The 20616-nt window shown below is 40.6% G+C and overlaps 1 protein-coding gene across 1 annotated transcript in view; it reads left to right on the forward strand.

Annotated features, from left to right (window-relative positions):
* The window catches only part of LOC120046433 (cadherin-23-like), a 569127-nt gene that overhangs the window by 486513 nt on the left and 61998 nt on the right, over positions 1 to 20616 (forward strand). Inside the window, exons 46-48 of the mRNA XM_038991662.1 lie at positions 2183 to 2641; positions 11171 to 11287; positions 11574 to 11798. Of these exons, the coding sequence (XP_038847590.1) occupies positions 2183 to 2641; positions 11171 to 11287; positions 11574 to 11798 (801 nt within the window). The remainder of the gene's footprint in view (positions 1 to 2182; positions 2642 to 11170; positions 11288 to 11573; positions 11799 to 20616) is intronic.

Consider the following 20616-nt stretch of genomic DNA (forward strand, 5'->3'; position numbering starts at 1 on the left):
TAGAGATGCTTTTGTACCTGTTTCCTTGATTTGCACTTTTCAATACGTTCATCTCTAGGAGACAGAACGGGTCTCCTTCCTGAGCGGTATGACGGCTGGTGGTCCCACTTGCTTACTATTTTAGTTTTATTTTTTATATTTTTTACCCCTTTTTTCTCCCCAATTGGTAGTAGTTACAGTCTTGTCTCATCGCTACAACTCCCGTACGGACTCGGGACAGGCAAACGTCGAGAGCCATGCGTCCTCCGAAACAAAACCCAACCAAGCCACACTGCTTCTTGACACAACGAACATCCAACCCGGAAGCCAGCCGCACCAATGTGTCGGAGAAAACACTGTGCACCTGGCGACCTGGTCAACGTGCACTGCGCCCGGCCCGCCACAGGAGTCACTAGTGCGCGACGAGACAAGGATATCCCTGCCGGCCAACAAAACCTTTAAACAGGTCAACATTCACAAATCCGCTGGGCCAGACGGATTACCAGGACGTGTACTCAAAGCATGCCTGGACCAACTGTCAAGTGTCTTCACTGACATTTTCAACCTCTCCCTGACCGAGTCTGTAATACCTACATGTTTCAGGCAGACCACCATAGTCCCTGTGCCCAAGGAAGCAAAGTTAACGTTCCTAAATAATTACCGCACCGTGGCACTCACGTCGGTAGCCATGAAGTGCTATGAAAGGCTGGTCATGGCTCAGATCAACAGCATTCTCCCGGACACCCTAGACCGACTCCAATTTGCATACCGCCCCAACAGATCCACAGATGACGCAATCTCAATCGCACTCCATACTGCCCTTTCTCACCTGGACAAAAGGAACACCTATGTGAGAATGCTGTTCATTGACTACAGCTCAGCGTTCAACACCATAGTGTCCACGAAGTTCATCACTAAGCTAATGACTCTTGGACTAAACACCCCCCTCTGCAACTGGATCCTGGACTTCCTGACGGGCCACCCCCAGGTGGTAAGAGTAGGCAACAACACGTCTGCCATGCTGATCCTTAGTACCCTCCTGTATTTCCTGTTCACCCACGACTGCGTGGCTAAACACGACTCCAACACCATCATTAAGTTTGCTGATGACACAATAGTGGTAGGCCTGATCACCGGCAATTATGATATGGCCTATAGGGAGGAGGTCAGAGAACTGGCAGTGTGGTGCCAGGACAACAACCTCTTCCTCAATGTGAGCAAGACAAAGGCGCTGATCGTGGACTACAGGAAAAGGCGGGCCGAACAGGCCCCCATTAACATCAACGGGGCTGAAGTGGAGCGGGTCGAGAGTTTCAAGTTCCTTGGTGTCCACATCACCAACAAACTATCATGGTCCAAACATACCAAGACAGTCGTGAAGAGGGCACGACAAAACCTTTTCTCCCTCAGGAGCCTGAAAAGATTTAGCATCGGTCCCCAGATCCTCAAAATGTTCTACAGCTGCAACATCGAGAGTATCGTGACTGGTTGCATCACCGCCTGGTATGGCAACTGCTCGGCATCTGACCGTAAGGTGCTACAGAGGGTAATGCGAATGGCCCAGTACATTGCTGGGGCCAACCTTCCTCCCATCCAGAACATATATAAGAGGCTGTGTCAGAGGAAAGCCCATAAAATTGTCAGAGACTCCAGTCACCCAAATGATAGACTGTTTTCTCTGCTACCGCACGGCAAGCGGTACCGGAGCACCAAGTCTAGGACCAAAAGGCTCCTCAACAGCTTCTACCCCCAAGTCATACGACTGCTGAACAACTCATAAAATTGCCACCAGTTAATTTACATTGACCCCCTCCTTTTTGTACACTGCTGCTACTCGCTGTTTGTTTGTTACCTATGCATAGTCACTTCACCCCCACCTACATGTACAGATTACCTCAACTAGCCTGTTCCCCCGCACACTGACTCGGTACCGGTGCCCCATGTATATAGCCACGTTATGTTATTCTTATTGTGTTACTTTTTATTATTACTTTTTATTTTAGTCTGCTTGGTAAATATTTTCTTCTTCTTGAACTGCACTGTTGGTTAAGAGCATGTAAGTAAGCATTTCACGGTAAAGTCTACATTTGTTGTATTCGGCGCATGTGACAAATAAAGTTTGATTTTAGTTCAGGCTTCTCTTGCCCCTTGTGTTTTATCCTAACCTCTGTGTCCTCTCTTCCTTCGTTTCTCTCTGTTCTAGGTGTGGTGGTGACCCAGCTGTCTGCCAGTGACGCTGATTCAGGCTCTAATGCCTGGCTGCTTTACCGGCTGGAGAGCGGTGCCCAGGACCGCTTCGTAGTTGACTCCCTCTCTGGTGCCGTCCTGGTGGGCAACGCCACCCTCGACCGTGAGGAGCGTGGCTCCTACCGCCTGGTTGTCGTGGCTACTGACCGTGGCACACCCTCATTGTCGGGCACGGCCACCCTGTCGGTCATCCTGGATGACGTCAACGACTCGCGACCACGTTTCCTGGAACCCGTGACAACTATTAACATAAACGAGTCTACACCGCCGGGCGTGGTGGTGGCAACGCTTGCTGCGAAGGACCCTGACCTACGACCCCGGCTGGAATATTACATAATCTCTGTGGAGGCGAAGGATGATGGAAATAACCCTGTTGTTGGGCTGCAAGAGTCATTCGGCATCGATTTCCACACGGGTTAGTAGTCAACAGACACAGTCGATCATGTATCTTTACTGAGTTGCCTGTCAGATTGTGTGGATGTTTTGTAAATATGTGTATACAGCATAGGCGCCTGAACAATGTCGCAAACGGAGCAGCTGCACTTTCAAAATATTTTTTTTACCAGAAAAGTATCATGATCTAGGCAATTTGTCATTTTCAAGGATAAGTATTGTTTTGAGCTAGTCTGTATTGAAATAGATAATTCCATTTTATATATTATATAATTAACAGATTGCGGTTGAGCTCACAAAAAAAAAAAAATGGAATTTGTGGCGTGTGTGTGTGTGTGTGTGTGTGTGTGTGTGTGTGTGTGTGTGTGTGTGTGTGTGTGTGTGTGTGTGTGTGTGTGTGTGTGTGTGTGTGTGTTTGTCTGCCTTTTTTATTAGTTTTTGATTGGCATCTTACATTCAAACAATGAATCCTGATCGAGGATAACTTTTAAAACATGAAATTATTTGGCTTGCTCTAAAAGGATTTGGCTAAAAGCAAATCTAAGGCACTGCATCTGAGTGCTAGAGGTGTCACTAAAGAGACTGGTTCGATTCCAGGCTGTATCACAACCAGCCGTGATTGGAGTCCCATAGGGCGGCGCACAATTGGCCCAGTGTCGTCTGAGTTGGGGTTTGGCTGGGATAGGCCGTCATTGTAATTAAGAATAAACATGTCCTGCGCACACAAGCTCCCATTAGGCCTACAGAAATACATCTAACGGATGGGATAAACAGTTATGTTCCTTGCCAAATTATGACAGTTTTATCACAAATTCAAAATGGCTAGTTTATTGAAGTAGGGAATTATGTGTTCCAACAATGAGCTGCAGTTTTGGAATAATTACATCTGATGGATTTTCTTTCGAACTCCTAGTGCCATTTAGAATTGGTTAGCCTAGAGCTATGCTATAACCCCCCTAAACATAGACAGGTTCCACATTAAGCATATGCAAAAACATTTGTTTGATAAAGACAAAGAGCATATTTTCATCAGAATCATTAAGCCTACTCACCAGATGTTGTGGCCGTAATTCATCACCATACAGTGTTCAATATGGAATTGTCCATTTAGAAAATTCCAAAGAACAGGCAGAATAAACTAAATCGAACGGCTGTATATCGAGAAGAAGACAGATTTTGGTTTGTAACCCTGAAATATTTTATTTAAACTCACAAAATTCAGCCGGGTTTCAAGTGATCAGTCTTTGAAAATAACTGTTCCAGACGCGAGACGCATTGCGAACTTTTCTCATTTGGAAAAATATTCTGTTCAATTTTATTTTGTTTTATACTATAAAATAGGTGTGTCTTGACTGTGATAAGGGTTTGGGCAATAAGAGCGTCTTGCTTGCTAAATTAACAAAACAAGGCTATGCCATTGTACAGCCATAGGCTTCTACAAGCAAGCAACACTGCTAAGGTTACTGACTTTTTGAAGATTGTAATTCCAGCAATTCATGCTGAAGTGAGATTTTCCCCGTCAACGAAATTTGGCACACCGGTTGAGAACTCACAACCTTAAATGGTTAGCAGATGGCGCAGTGATCCACTCATGAGATGACAGATGATAACAACAGAGAGTAGTAGCGGTGTAAAAGAGGGGGGAACAATGCAAATAGTCTGGGTAGCCATTTGATTAGATGTTCAGGAGTCTTATGGCTTGGAGATAGAAGCTGTTTAGAAGCCTCTTGGACCTAGACTTGGCACTCCAGTACCGCTTGCTGTGCGGTAGGAGAGAGAAAAGTCTATAACTAGGGTGGCTGGAGTCTTTGACAATTTTTAGAGCCTTCCTCTGACACCGCCTGTTATAGAGGTCCTGGATGGCAGAAAGCTTGGCGCAAGTGATGTAATGAGCTGTACACACTACCCTCCGTAGTGTCTTGCGGCCGGAGGCCGAGCAGCTGCCATACCAGGCAGTAATGCAACCAGTCAGGATACTCTCGATGGTACAGCTGTAGAACCTTTTGAGGTTCCGTGCCAAATCTTTTCAGTCTCCCGAGGGGAATAGATTTTGTCGTGCCCTCTTCACGACAGAACAGATTATATGGGATTGATTATAATTTGTTTGTAAATTATAATTGTATTTGTTGTTCTGTTTATGCTTTGAGAAATGTAGTTTAATTAAATTGATTAATATTAATGTGTTTCTCTTCCAAGAAAACTCAAATGCATTTTACAGTAGCCTATGTAGGCCTCAGGGTCTCCATTCGGAAAATATGGCATTGTACGGCGTGACCGGTCTGGATTAGGCCTAGACTACTAAACGACTGCGAGTGAAGAGCAAAATAATCCTAACATTTCCACACTGTAATTGTAGGCTAACCAATACCCAAACGGAGATTCAGTGAAAATAAAATCTGATTGATTTATCAAGACCAGTCCCCATGCTTGTCTAAAAGCAGCGCGAAACGGTGCTGAAATAGTTGACCACATGCGGGTAGACTATTGCTTCAAATCCTATTATAACAAATGGATGACTTTGGGGGTTTCAGTAAGCAACCATTTGTTACCTACAATTGCATTAGCCTACTTTATTCCAATATTTCTGTCATTCAATTATATTTATTCCCATAGTAATTCGTTATGGATCCATCTTGATGTGGTTAGAAAACAGTGCATTTGGTGGGCTATGCAAAAGAGATGGGAGAAGTGACATGCCTCACAAACATCCATTAATACATTTAAAGTCCCGACCTCCCGGGTGGCGCAGTGGTCTAGGGCACTGCATCGCAGTGCTAGCTGCGCCACCAGAGTCTCTGGGTTCGCGCCCAGGCTGGGCTGGGTTCGCGCCCAGGCTCTGTCGCAGCCGGCCGCAACCGGGAGGTCTGTGGGGCTACGCACAATTGGCATAGCGTCGTCTGGGTTAGGGAGGGTTTGGCCGGTAGGGATATCCTTGTCTCAGTATGTAAAATGTAATAAAAATGTATGCACTCTACTGTAAGTCGCCCTGGATAAGAGCGTCTGCTAAATATGTAAAATGTAAATGTAAACTCGGCAAGTCTATTGTCCTGCTGATAGCCCATCAAGGGTGGAGGCCTTCTTTTTTTTCCAATTTATTGGAAAGGCTGCTAAACCATTTACACATGGCCCACAAAATTGTTGCATACTTACAGTACAGTGCACTTTCACTCCATTCTCCACCCGACTCTCTACCAATGCAACCAGATTGTTCTGTGATAGGGGGCCGGCATTCTGTGGTCTGTGATATTGAGTTAGAAATGTGAATCTTTAGAGTACATTGAAAGTTTGCCCTTTTTTGGCTATTAGGCTAAACTTTACAATAGAACTCAACACAGACTGGCCGCAGCATCTATCAGCAGTCTAAACTGTGGCAGAAATTGTTGGATTTTTCAGACCAAGCCGAGCTGTTAGACTATCCTTTTGTAAATTAATGGAGGTGTGAATGTTTCAGTCAGTATCTCTCCTATTGCACTAGAGTCCTGCATCAGGCAAAAAAATCAGCTGGAGGGTGGTCCCGGAGTTGAGAGAGAACTTAAATACAATGGCGCAATTACACTGGCGCAATTACACTTGACACGTGGATGGACAATTTGGGAAAAATAGGATACCTGTGCCTGACAGCCCATTACATAATGAAGAGTGGATGTTATCCACCACGGAATGGGACAGTGCACCTCAAAACTGCAGATAACATAAGGCCAACTATTATGAAAGAATACTTGTGGATCTTGTTGATTTCCTCTATCGCTTCAAGAGGCCTACTGTCCACCTGGTAATTGTGTGGTTCCAAAGGATAAAGCGTCACCTTCAGATGGATGTGTGGTTTCAGAGAGAAGCCAGCTGCGAGCCTGCGACCAGGCATGGTGGAAGACGTAATTTTCCTGCACAGCAATTTGAAGAAATCCAGTGATGGACTGATTTTGAAGTTATTGTTTTAGTATATGTATTTGTTGTCTAATATTAGAAGGCTATTCAAAACTTGTTAAGGATCCGCCCCTTTTTTTTAAATATTTGCCTAAAATTACATACTGAAATCTAACTGCCTGTAGCTCAGGCCCTGAAGCAAGGATACGCATATTCTTGGTACCATTTGATGGGAAACACTTCAAAGTTTGTTGAAATGTGAAAGGAATGTAGGAGAATATAACACAATACATCTGGTAAAAGATAACACAAAGAAACAACCAACCGTTCTTTTGTATTTTTATTTGTACCATAATCTTTGTATTGCAAGAGAAAGGCCATAATGTATTATTCCCGCGCCTGGTGCAATACACATTTTGACCACAAGACGACAGCAGTGTATGTGCAAAGTTTTAGACTGATCCAATGAACCATTGTATTTCTGTTCAAAATGTATCAAGACTGCCCAAATATGCCTAATTTGTTTATTAATAACTTTTTATGTTCAGAATTGTGCACTCTCCTCAAACAGTAGCATGGTATTATTTCACTGTAATAGCTACTGTAAATTGTAGAGTTCAGTTAGATTAACAAGAATTTAAGCCTTCTGCCAATATCAGATATGTCTATGTCCTGGGAAATTTTCTTGTTACTTACAACCTCATGCTAATCGCATTAGCCTACGTTAGCTCAACCGTCCCATGGACGGGACACTGATTCCGAATTCGTTTTTAAAGCAATTTGACTTGTCAATGTGCCACATTGCATTGTGAAAAAATATATATTTGTTCTTAATTCATGGTATGGTTTCTTTTTAGCCAAATGTTAAATAGACATGCAGACAAATTAATAAATACAGGAAAGAGGATCTGGGTCTGGGAAGGTGTGATGTCATTGATGTTTGTATGTGTATGCTTTGTATTGCCTAAAAATATAAAATGACAAGCAACACACATCTGATTATTCATTATGAATAGGATTTTTTTTGTTTACATTCTTCATTATAACCACAATGTCACAAATAAATGAACACACACAACATGAGCAGATTAACTTGGTCAAAACAATTATATTTTAAAGACTATCAGAAAGAATGTTGGTACTTGTTTATTTTGATCCAAAGCCACGAATGAGTGAGTCACTTTACGCTGACAAATATAGCTTTATGGCGAAATAGCCCACTAAATAGGCCAAGCCGGAACAAATATATTACATTGTCTAAATACACTAGTAAATTTCATAAATAAATATAGTAGGTCAGCTCTTGAAAATATGGGCAACCTTTTTCCCCTCCCTATCCTCACTGGACTCTTTCATTCAGTTTCTTGTTCACATCAACAAAGAAGGACTCAGTGTTTCAGAAACTCACTTCATATAGAGGGGCTATCACTCTTTCGCACTGTGGTAAATCAAGCCAGTTTGTTATTTAGAATTATTTCTTTCTGTTTTTAGAGGGAGAGAAACCAAAAGCCTACCGTGCCTATTTAAAAAAAAAAATGTCAGTATACATGTCTAGTGTAAATGGCTCCATTGTATTTACCCAAGTTCTCTCTCAACTCCGGGACCACCTGCGAGCTATTATTTGTTTTGCCTGATGCAGCAATCTAGTGCCAGAGAAGAGAGACTCTTGAACTGAAACATTCACACCTCCATTAATTTACAAAAATATATTTGTGCCACAGTTTAGACTAGTGAAAGATCAGCTTTCTTACTCCCCCTTGTGATAGTGTGGAGCAAAGACACAATTATGCAATTTACAACAATCTGCCACCATCTACCACAAAAGGTTGCGGCATAAGCTCTAAACTTTTAATTGAGGAACCACTGTACAGCTTCAAAATATGTGACCGACCGGCTCGATTTGGTCTTATGTAGTCAAATTTGAAATTGTGTTTTTTTACATTGGATAAAAGTAGAGACTCAGAGCTAGAAAATGGTATATCATACACTACAGTTGAGGAACAATGGGAAAACAATTGAGAGAATGGTCCTGAATGTTTTGGGAAACCTACTGGAGAGCTCTTCTTTGTCTACACCCATTCAGCATCGTTCACATCCTGTTAAGCCTTAGCCCCACCCATCTCTTTAAGGGTCACAAGGGGAGGCCATGTACTTAACCAAATATTTCAAGATGAATGGCTGGTTTACACTACAGGTGTGTTTGTAAATTCAATCTGGAGTGTGCTCAGAGTGTGCTCTGGGCATTCATAAACTCAGAGCGTTGTTAGATTGTCCGTTTGTAAATTCAGAATGTTTTCTTTCTCGAAGCGGTCAGAGCGCACACTAGACGCTCTGGTGGAGGAGTAGGGTTGATCTGAGCATTCTGACCTAACAACAGCAGTCAAGCACCAAAACTAACTGGCTAATGTTGACTAACTTGCTAGCTACTTCCATACACGAATAAGAAAACAGCTCACACTGACCATTCTACTCGCCCTAGCAGAGCTGTTTAGGCTGTGTTGATGTTATCAAGTTGCATTGGTGACTGTAACTGTGCTACTGGCAACAATTTAAATACTATTTTTTTGCCAACTTTTACTGACACCGGTCATATTCAACAGGTGTTGAGCATTCGTAAATGTGTCCGTTATTTTGCGCTCTGGCACACTCAGACGCGAGTGCTCTGAAATCGGAGAAAATAGCCAGAGCTAATTTACCAGCTATGTCTATCGACAGATGTTGCAGTGACATCATGAACATTCTATTAAAATGGTTAATTGCATAGTGGAGTTTTTTGTTTAGACATGTAGCTAGCTAGCTAAACAATGAACCATAATCCCAACTCATAACATTACTACCCTGCGTGAATCTGCAGGTAGCTAACCAACCAGGTTCAACGTTAGCTAGCTAGCTAAAATTAGGCTATAGCTAGCAATCCAAATGGCTCTGAGATACGAATAATTTTACTACACAGATAATACACATAACGTTAGCTAGCGAGCCAGCCAGCTAATGTTAGCTAGATAGCTAACAGTACACTTTAACTTGAAATGAAAATGACTTTCTGACAAAATTAGAAACGTGTAATATCAGAAAATGTAGCTAGCTAGACTATCTTACATGGATGGACACTTCTCTCTCCCTGTCACGGATGCCATCGTTGCCCTTAGTTTGAAGATGTAATCCAGAGACAGGTGTTTTATACAATACCCTTCTGTGTGTTCTCTTTTCGACTCCCTATGCATATTTGCAATCAAACACCAGAATTTTCTCCATCTCCTTAACTATCATATTCTAATTCCACTGGGCATTCCACTGATTTCAAAACTTGGTCCTCCATAAAGTGGAGAGCAACCCTTTGCAGTTCCACTATAGGATATCGTTCAATAAAGCCACTTTAGAAAGGATTACCTACACATAATGACCAGCTCATGTTATAGACAGAAGCATACTACATGGCAGACCAATCTGAACTCATCTCTCGGCATGTCCAGCCCACCCATTATCTCAGCCAATCATGGCTAGCGGAAAGGTTCCTGACTTTTTCCTTGGCTAAACCAACTAGGCTCGTAATTTAATAATTGTATTGGTATTTGCACATTTGTTTTTAAGGTACATGAAAGTTCACATGTACCAGAAGACATTTCTGCCCAAAAAAAGCATTTTGATTTAAAAAAAAGTTTACGTTCAAATCGCTCTCCTGTTAAGTAGTGACACGGGACATACACCTAGTTCCCTGAAATTAGTCACATATGTTCAAAAGCTACCTTGTCCATTTACCATCTGAGTAAATTTATGTATTAGGCTAGGTCAAATGTAGGGTTAAGCAGCGGTTTCGAGGACACAAATTACACCTAGTCCTCGACTAGAAAGAATTTTGGCTGGAGATTTTCTATTTTTTAGTCCAGGTTTTCCATTCTTTTTAGTCCAGGACTACGCTTAATCTGTGTCCGGGAAAACCTCCCCATAATGTTTAAATTAGTGCAATGGGATGTCTTACATGAAAAAACAAGTTTAAATGACCAAGTACATTAATGGGGTAAACCTACTCTGAGGTTGTTTTTAGGCTGTTTGAGAGGTTTAATTCTTAATCAACAATGTGAGTACATCTTTTGTTGAAGGTCAGTAGATCAATAAAGCTACAGTACACTAGCAGTAGTCAAGCTGCTTATGCTGAAGAAACTTATTAGTGCATGGGTCAAATTAGCTTTAGAATTTCTTATATATAACTTAAAATGTACTTGTTTGTATTGATTTTTTTATTGACTGAATATATTTATAGGGAAATTTAGCAATTGGGATTTGTTATCTGTAATGGTTATAATAAATTAGTCATTGTTGCGCACTGTTGGCATATAGGCCTAGATAAATAAATTAAAATAATCTGGCCTTCGAAAGTACTCGACTTCAATATAATTTATTGTTGCAGAACCTAAACATTTTTTTTTGTTCTGTTCATAAATATGGATTCCATTGTAAAGAAACAGCGTAGATTTGCAGGATTATATATATTTTTTGCACCCCCACTTTCAGACAGGCACCCATGGTCAGGCACCCATGGTATACAGTATAAGTCAACTATATGTAAACTGTGTGTGTGTGTCTGTGCGTGTGTGTGTGTCTGTGTGTGTGTGTGTCTGTGCGTGCGTGTGTCTGTGTTAAATGATTGTATCTGTGAATGTGTGCCTGTGCATGTGTGTTCCCACAGGTGCTGTGTTTGTGCGTAACCCACTCAACAGAGAGCTGGTGGCCACCTTTGAGATCCTTGTGTCGGTGCATGACAACGCCAGTGATGTCATCGACATGTCAGTCAGCGTACCTAATGGTGAGTCTTCATCTAAAATCACCCTAATTCTATTTTTTTAAACAATTGTTTGGTATTTCATCACCTTTTTGTTGCCCTATATGTCTCTCAAGATTCAACACTGTCAAACTAACAGAAGTAGATAGGAATTGACTTACTGCAGCTCATGATAAAACCCAACATACTTACCTTACATACAAACCTCAATCAGTACAATACACTCAAAATAGGCTGAACGACAATGCTCTTAATCTCTCCTGTCTCATTACAATAATAACCCTCTCAATTACCGCTCAACCATTAACAGCGAGACTGATAGTGAACGTGCTGGATGTGAATGACAACGCCCCGCGGTTCAGACCCTTTGGAGTGGCCAACTTCTCAGAGAAGATTCTGGAAGGCGCTCAGCCAGGCACCACTCTGCTGTCCGTGTCAGCTGTGGACCCAGACAAAGGCCCTAACGGACAGGTCATCTACCAGCTGCTACACCTGCCCAGAGGGGACTACCTCAGACTGGAGGACCCCTCAACTGGTATAACACAGACACAAACACAAACACAAACATCTCAATCAAAAAGGGCACATCAGAACTTTTTAAGACACACACATTTGATTTACTATGTAACCGGAACAACAAAAATTGTACCCCTTGTAAAAATACAACCTTAGTCCAAACACCAAGCAACCTCAACAATAGCTTTTAGCCTTTTGGTATAATGGTTCTGGAATGATAGTCACAGGGACCAGGGTTTGAGTCAGGGTACCCCCCTAATTAACTGCATTGGTGTCAGGTGTTGGATAGCACCATTGAAAGCATACCGCAGCTAAGTTTTAGTCAGAGTTTATTTTTCAGAGGCATGGTTCAGCAACTTTTTGTAATTGATGTGCTAGCTGAAATATATATCATTCTACTAAAGTAATCAGAACTATTCTTACAATATTGAACTTTATTTAGCATGAATTCAAAATTTAACACATCTCCCACTAACATAACAAATATATATATATTTTTTATTTTTGTCCCACCCTTCAGCTACCCTAAACCCCTCACATCTATCTCTGAAAACCATCCAGTTTTGATTTCTACTTATATTTATCAACTTTGCTGTGATGTTTGACAAAGGTCTGAATCTTTCTATTTGCATAGTTTCTATAGATTTAAATTAAAGATTCACATTTTTACTAAGATATTATTGATCGATTGACTATCGCTTTTCAAGTCATTTGCAGATATAGCTTTAAGCAAATGTTGTAATTTTTCAGCCATTCATGAATGGCAGAAGACAGAAAAGGAAAGAGGTAAAACAGAGGAGCAGGGAAGACAGCATATGATTAATGAATTACAGTGCTACCCTAATATTCTCTCAGTTCATCACAATTACATAGTGGCTCTAGCGGTGTTTTCCTAACCAGCCTTGGGCTCCCAGTCGGCCCGAAGGTTATCTTAACCTTTCTGCGCACAGATCCCGATTACGGGATCATTTCCCTAAACAACCGCTGAATTGCAGGGCGCCAAATTCAAAAATATTACAAAAAATATTTATAATAATGCAATCACAAGTGAAATATACCAAAACACAGTTTAGCTTGTTGTTAATCCACCTATCGTGTCAGATTTTGAAAATGTGCTTTACAGAGAAAGAAATCCAAGCTTTTGTGAGTGTATCAATCAATGCTACAACAGCTAGCCCCAAATTAGCATGGTCACGAAAGTCAGAAAATAAATAAAATGAATCGCTTACCTTTGATAATCTTCGGATGTTTGCACTCACGAGACTCCCAGTTCCACAATAAATGTTATTTTTGTTCGATAAATATTACTTTTATAACAAAAAAACGCCATTTGGGTTGCGCGTTATGTTGAGAAAACTACAGCCTCGTTCCGGTGCTGAAAGGCAGAAGAAAATTACCAAACGTATCAGATACAAAAATATTACAAAAAATATTTATAATCATGCAATCACAAGTGAAATATACCAAAACATGTTGTTAATCCACCTATCGTGTCAGATTTTGAAAATATGCTTTGCAACGAAAGCAATCTAAGCTTTTGTGAGTGTATCAATCAATGCTAGAACAGTTAGCCTTATATTAGCTTGGTTAGCTTGGTCACGAAAGTCAGAAAAGCAATAAAATGAATCGCTTACCTTTGATAATCTTCGGATGTTTGCACTCATGAGACTCCCAGTTACACAACAAATGTTATTTTTGTTCGATAAATATTACTTTTATAACAAAAAAACGCCATTTGGGTTGTGCGTTATGTTGAGAAAACTACAGCCTCGTTCCGTTCGACGAAAATTCCCAAAAGTATCCGTAATGGTCGTAGAAACATGTCAAATGTTTTTTATAATCAATCCTCAGGTTGTTTTTAACAAACATAATCGATAATATTTCAACCGGACCGTAACCTATTCAATAAGAGAGAAAAGGAAAATGGAGAGCTCCCCTCTCGCGCGCACAAACTATTCAGAGGACACCTGACTACTTTTGAAAAATCTCATTCATTTTTCAAAATAAAAGCCTGAAACTATGTCTAAAGCCTGGTCACAGCCCGAGGAAGCCATTGGAAAAGGAATCTGGTTGATACCCCTTTAAATGAAAGAAAGACTGGCCAGGAAACACAGATTTTAAAAAGAAAATATCACTTCCGGGTTATATTTTCTCAGGTTTTCGCCTGCAGAATCAGTTTTGTTATACTCACTGACAATATTTTGACAGTTTTAGAAACTTTGGAGTGTTTTCTATCCTAATCTGTAAATTATATGCATATTCTACATTCTGGACCTGAGAAATAGTCTGTTTACCTTGGGAACGGTATTTTAAAAATAAATAAAAATCTGACCCCTAGCGTCAAGATTAAGAGCGGGTGAGGTGGCGATGACGGGACTGGCTTCCTTTCTCACATCAAAACATACCTGCAGACAAGAAACAGATGGATAGAGAGAGAGCATGATTAAGCTTTGTTTTTTTTATTCTAACACGGTCAGTCATAATCATCAGGTGAAATGCAAAACTGACCTTGGATCATTAACTCTGGGACTTCTACATCTCAATCTGTATTTCAATGTAAAGCATCTCTTTAATAATACTTTCTGTTGACCTGACCAAGTGACCTCTCACCTATGATCATGCTGTGCCCTCTGTGTCAGCCAGTTCAGATGCGGGAGGGGTTCACCAACACAGCTGATTTAACCTAGAGGATTTAGGGAGAAGAAGGAGAGGGATGAAGTGGAGAGAGACTGTTATTGAGAAAATAAGGTAGTTAAAGAGACTGTGTTCAACAGGAATCTGTGTGTGTGTAGTCTCACCTGGTGTCCACGCTAAGTAGCTGCAGAGTACTTTATGCTGAAAAACAGACACACGAGGACAAACAATAGAAGATAATGTCATTATTATACTTTTACATTACCAGATCACAAATTAATGCATAAATACCACTTGAAGCTTGATGATGCCTTGATCATTTGAATCAGTTGTGTAGTGCTAAGACAACAGCTGGTGAGGTGTCAGGTTTGCCTCTGTACTTAAAGGGTGATTATTCCAACTCTCTGTGAAATGCTGCGGAACTGCCCGCAGACGAGGTAGGAACACATATCCCACACAAAAGAGGTGGATAGAATTAGACAGGTCAAGTTAGCCTTCTTCCACCAAACTGTGCCGCAAGTTGTAGTACTGACATGTCACAACGCTCCAAACATCTCTCAATTAGCATTCCACTCTAAAAGAGAGAAAGAAAAGGTTTTGTGGTGGGGAGGAACTGTGGTCCTGTGGTCTTCCTTCATGAATAGTGAACACTGAGGTGGGTTCGAGGTTATAGAAATGCAAGTTGTGTGTGCCTCTGTGAGTGGTTACTGACTGTATGTGACGCAGACACCTATCTGAGTGTACCTGAAACATTTAAATATAGAGGGCTATGTGTCTCACCACTTGGTTATTGCAAGGCTAACCTCCAGGGAAATCATGACTTGGCAGCAACAGGGGCTTGATAGTCCAGTGAAAATAGCTGTGTGTTTATGTGGTGTAAATCTGAATATTAGCAGCTGACATCTTAAGGGTTTTTTAATTAATGCATGTGAGACAGGTTCCATGTACAACAAGACAGGCAGAGTGGAAGAGAGAAAAAGAACACAGAATAGTTTAATTACCTCTGGTTATGGACACTTTTGTCAGCAATAAAGCTTCCATGGCCTGTTCCTCAAACAGTGAACATACATCTGGCAATAAATACATTTTCGACCCCTTGATCAGCTTGCTCTCTGAAAGTAAGGAAAATAGCTTATTTTTTGTAGATATGAAAACAATAACTGAGATATGACCGTTCAATCTAAAGCAGCAGATGTTATTTTCAGGATGTGTCAATACAGCACAGAAAGCTTAACACCAGACTGGTATTGTGGTTGTTCATTTTGTGATTGGAAATATGCAATATGCATACAAAATAATGTACTTACCTTCCTTGAAAATCCATCTATACCGCCAAAGATGACAATGTTGTATCTTGAAAAAAAGCATTGGAATTAAAAGTGGAATGTTTAACCTGCTTCATTATTTATGTATTACCAGTTGATGAAAAACAACTTCAGTTTCATACATCATTGAAAATGTGTCTACGAATAAGTAAGAGTAAGTTAGATTTGATGGAGACATTATACATCTTTGTACCTTATCAATTTATGATTTGTATCAATGTGGACGAGAGACAGGGGAGCTGAGCAATGCAACAAAGCTGGATCATTCTGGCAATGATGCCTGCACTATCTACACGCTGCAAAGACTCCCTAACTCTTCGCCATTGTACACGATGGCCCATTGCTTGGAGACTTCCTTTGACCATTCTAAAGCCTGCATGCCATCATCTCACAATTCTTTGTAGGTGTCCGCTATGACTTCCTTTGTGTCGGAAAGAAAGGCTGAACAGTATTGGTTGTAGCCAAACTGATATTCAAAAAATGGCCAAAATGGAGAGTGGTTGATAACGAAATTAAATTGGAGTTTTGCTTTTCAAAAAAAAAAATTATTCTCAAAATATTTTTGGGGAATAAAATGCATAAAGTTTAGCACGCTGTTACAAAATATTTGATTGCACTTTCTTTCTTTTTTTACTTTGAAGCATCGTTTTTCCTTTCAGAACAAAAAGAAAGTTGCTTTCAGAACAATTATTTTTGATTGAAAAGAAAAAGGTTTTGCTCTCGACAAAAAGACACAAAGGTACCTCCATAGCTTATACCAATTTGTCTGTGAATAACCAGACCTTCAAACAAACTTGCTATGCAGAATTCTTGACGTACAACCGAAGGTGCTGCCATATCCTGCCAGCACGCCCACAAGCGAGCCACTCAGGCGAAGAATGAAGCGTGGAAGAGGGCGAGGATCGAGATGGGAGTAAAAAATAATTTGTTTCAAGTTGGGGAGGGGGGCTAATAGCTGAACAATAGACTATTCAACCTTTACTAAAGAATAGTCTAATAGCTGAGCTAGGGGTGAAAACTCCTATCACAGACCAGATTTGCTTAAATGACCAAGTGGGAGTTAGAGCACTGATTATGCTTTTGGGTCCCAATGCACTACTGTGTCTCTAACTGACAATGAATGGGCAATATAAACCAAATATTAACTGATAATTGTGCACAATTTCAAATGAAACAAGCAGGGAGCAGGTTTCGAACTCTCAACCTTCTTGCACGAAGTCCAGCGCTCTATCGACTGTGCACCAAAGCATGCTCAAGCCGCAGAGTCAATAGAGCACATCCTCGCGGTAGCTTGCTACTCAATGTAATAAAGTAATGACTTTTCAAATAAGTTACCTTACACGTTATGTTGGCTGACAATTTGTTATCTACGCTGTCCTTACGAACCACATAGCATATCATTACAGCAGTATGTTATCTATTATATATATAGTATGTTATATATGTTAGCTATCTACCTAACGTTAGTAGTTATACATCAAACTTGCCAGTATATTAACTATAGGCTATCTAACTACCCAACGTTTATTGACTTGATGATTCCCGTCATTCTTAGCCTAACTAAGTGGTATAGTCGTTGTGCGTTCTCAATGGACATTCGGGTGCTTTCATAAATTCGCTCTGGCTATCAACTCCGATTTCAGAGCACTCTCGTCTGAGTGTACCAGAGTACAGAATAATGAATTGATGAGCGCTCAACACCCGTTGAATATGGCCGGTGTCAGTAAACGGCAGCAAAAAAAACGGAACTAAATTGTTCCCAGCAGCACAGTTACAGTCACCAATGCTCTAGTTAACACGAAAACTGCCTACCCAGCTCTGCTAGGGCGAGTAAAATGGTCAGAATGGTCTCATTTGTGTCTGGAAGTAGCTAGCAAGCTAGCCAACGTTAGCTTGGGTGCTTGACTGCCGTTGTAAGGCCAGAATGCTCAAATCAACCCAACTCCTCGACCCAAACGTCTAGTGTGCGCTCCGAGAGCGAAACGGTCTGAATTTACAAACTGACAATCTGACAACGCTCGGAATTTATGAGCGCAGGCACTCGAGATTGAATTTAAGAACACACTCAAAGTTGAAAAATGTCTAACTAGTAATTTGTTATGCTAACGAGCTAGCAAGAGGTTGCATAGCAACAGCATAAACTTCCGGTAGAGAAGTAGAGAAGGCAAAGAGCAAGTACGCTCAACTGAAAGTTCAGTTACACTACAAATAGGGTGTGAAAATGTTATGCCCCTTAGATATTAATTTAGAATCCTCTTATGCTGTTGCCTACTCCCAACCATCACGTTGTACAGCGCCATATTTTTCATTCCATCCTAACAGAAACACTGAGGGTTTCATTTTTATTTTTCTCGGAATAGAAACACCATAATATTAATCAAATTAAGTGAACCAAATTTCTTAAAATCAATCCCATATACTATGTTATTACAAAAAAGTTTTTAAATTCTCTGGTAATGCCAATATGGATGACTATCAAATGCTTCTCAAAGATGCAATCTGGTGGTCAAACTAGCACTAACTCGCATTAACAGAAAAATGTCTGACAAATAAATAACGTGCCACAGAATGCTGCAGCAGCCCGCAAGGTGTGCTGTAGTATGACACAACTTTAAAAGGAGGAACCACTGTACATGTTTTATTTTTTTAAATCGGGCGTTGTTTTGTGTATCAGTAGATAATCCATGTGCCATGGTATTGGCACATCAAAAATCTCTTCCCAACTATTTTGCAATATGTATGGTGAAGCTGTAATTTATTTTGTTCTTAAATTAAACTGATACTTTTTTATTGATCAAAAGTTTCTTTATGACACAGTTCCTTATCTTCTTACACTTGCCTCTTCCATTTTTGCGGTAATTCTGCAGTCAGTTGGTTGTAATTTTGGACAGAGCAGACATTTCCATATATTTTGGTTAGCTGCATGTGTGACATAACTCCACCAGTCTTATTTATGATATCATTAACAAAGATTATACAATGTTTCATTTTATTCACCAAATGTTTTCATTTTTATTATCAAATAGTATATTTGAGTTGAACTATAATATTTGTAATATTTGTTCTGTCTTTTCTGGTGGATTACACTGAAATTGCAACCAGTTTTTTTATGGCTTGTTTTAAAAATAGTGATATTCTGGAGATGATTTCATTTTCAAATAACTGAAACTCGGATGTTGTAATCTGAATGAAGCGAAAAAGGCAATGTTTTAGCATAGGGTGAGCCATTCTTACTGATCAGCTGGAAAACCTGTCCGGATTTTTGTTTGACTGAAGCCTTTAGTGACAGGTTCAATGTCATATTCATTACATAAATAGGCCCAATTAATTTTGTCTGGCTCGCTGTTAATTTTGTCTGGTTCGCTGTTACAAATTAAGTGGAATATTTTTTGCTCATACAATTTAAAAACACGTTGTTTGGTGTAGGCAGGGCCATAAGTAAATAGGTAAACGGGGATATTACTAAAGAATTGATCAAGTTGATTTTTCCACAAATAGACAGGGATTAAGCTTTCTATGGTAGCAAGATATTAACTATTTTTACTAACTTTATATTAAAAAGTATTGTAGTGAGATTATTTATTTATTTTCGGGATATGAATACTGAGTTTGTCCACAAGATGGCGCCGACAGAGAAGGCTGCCTCACTTCTAGTCCTTAGGAAACTTTGCAGTATTTCGTTTTTTTATGCATTGTTTTATGCGTTGTTAGCCCAGAAAATCTTAAGTTTTATTACATACAGCTGGGAAGAACTGTTGGATATCAGAGCGATGTCAACTTATCAGCACTACGACAAGGAATACGACTTTCCCGAAACGGATCCTTTGTCATGACCACCCAGGGCATTTTAACTGATTCCAGAGGCCAACCCAAAATAACGCGGCCGGAGAAGAGGAAGACAGAGCGGTCATCTGGTCAGACTTCGGAGGCGCGCACACCACCCAATGCTCCCGAGTATATTACTCGCTAATGTCCAGTCCTTAGATAACAAGGTCGACGAAATCGGGGTAAGTGTTGCTTTCCAGAGACACATCAGGGATTGTAACATACTCTGTTTCATGGAAACATGGCGCTCTCGGGATATGCTGTCAGAGTCGGTACAGCCACCTGGCTTCTCAGTGCGTCGCGCTGACAGGAATAAACATCTCTCCGGGAAGAAGAAGGGCGGGCTGTATGTTTCATGATTAACGACTCATGGTGTAATTGTAACAACATACAGGAACTCAAGTCCCTTTGTTCATCTGACCTAGAATTCCTCACAATCAAATGCCGACCGTATTATCTCCCAAGATAATTATCTTCAGTTATTGTCACAGCCGTGTATATCCCCCCTCAAGAAACTTCACTGGACTTTATGGAAACTGGAAACAATATATCCTGAGGCTACATTTATTGTAGATGGGGATTTTTAACAAAGCAAATTTGAGAACAAGGCTACCTAAATTCTTTCAGCATATCGACTGTAGCGCTCGCACTGGAAAAACACTGGACCATTGTTACTATAACTTCCGCAATGCTAACAATGCCCTCCTTTTTGCACACATTTTGCTCCTCCCTTCCTATAGACAGAAACTCAAACAGGATGTACCGTGCTAAGGATTATTCAACGCTGGTCTGACCAATCAGAATCCACGCTTCAAGATTGTTTTCATCACGGGGACTGGGATATGTTCCGGGTCGCCTCAGAGAATAAAATTGACGTATGCGCTGATTGGGTGAATGAGTTTATAAGGAAGTGTATAGGAGATGTTGTACCCACTGGGACTATTAAAACCTTCCCTAACCAGAAACCGAGGATCAATGGTGGCATTCGCGCAAAACTGAAAGCTTGAACCACCGATTTAACAATGGAAAGGTGACTGGGAATATGGCCGAATA

This window comes from Salvelinus namaycush, chromosome 4 (assembly GCF_016432855.1).
Source record: "Salvelinus namaycush isolate Seneca chromosome 4, SaNama_1.0, whole genome shotgun sequence".
Taxonomy (NCBI): domain Eukaryota; kingdom Metazoa; phylum Chordata; class Actinopteri; order Salmoniformes; family Salmonidae; genus Salvelinus; species Salvelinus namaycush.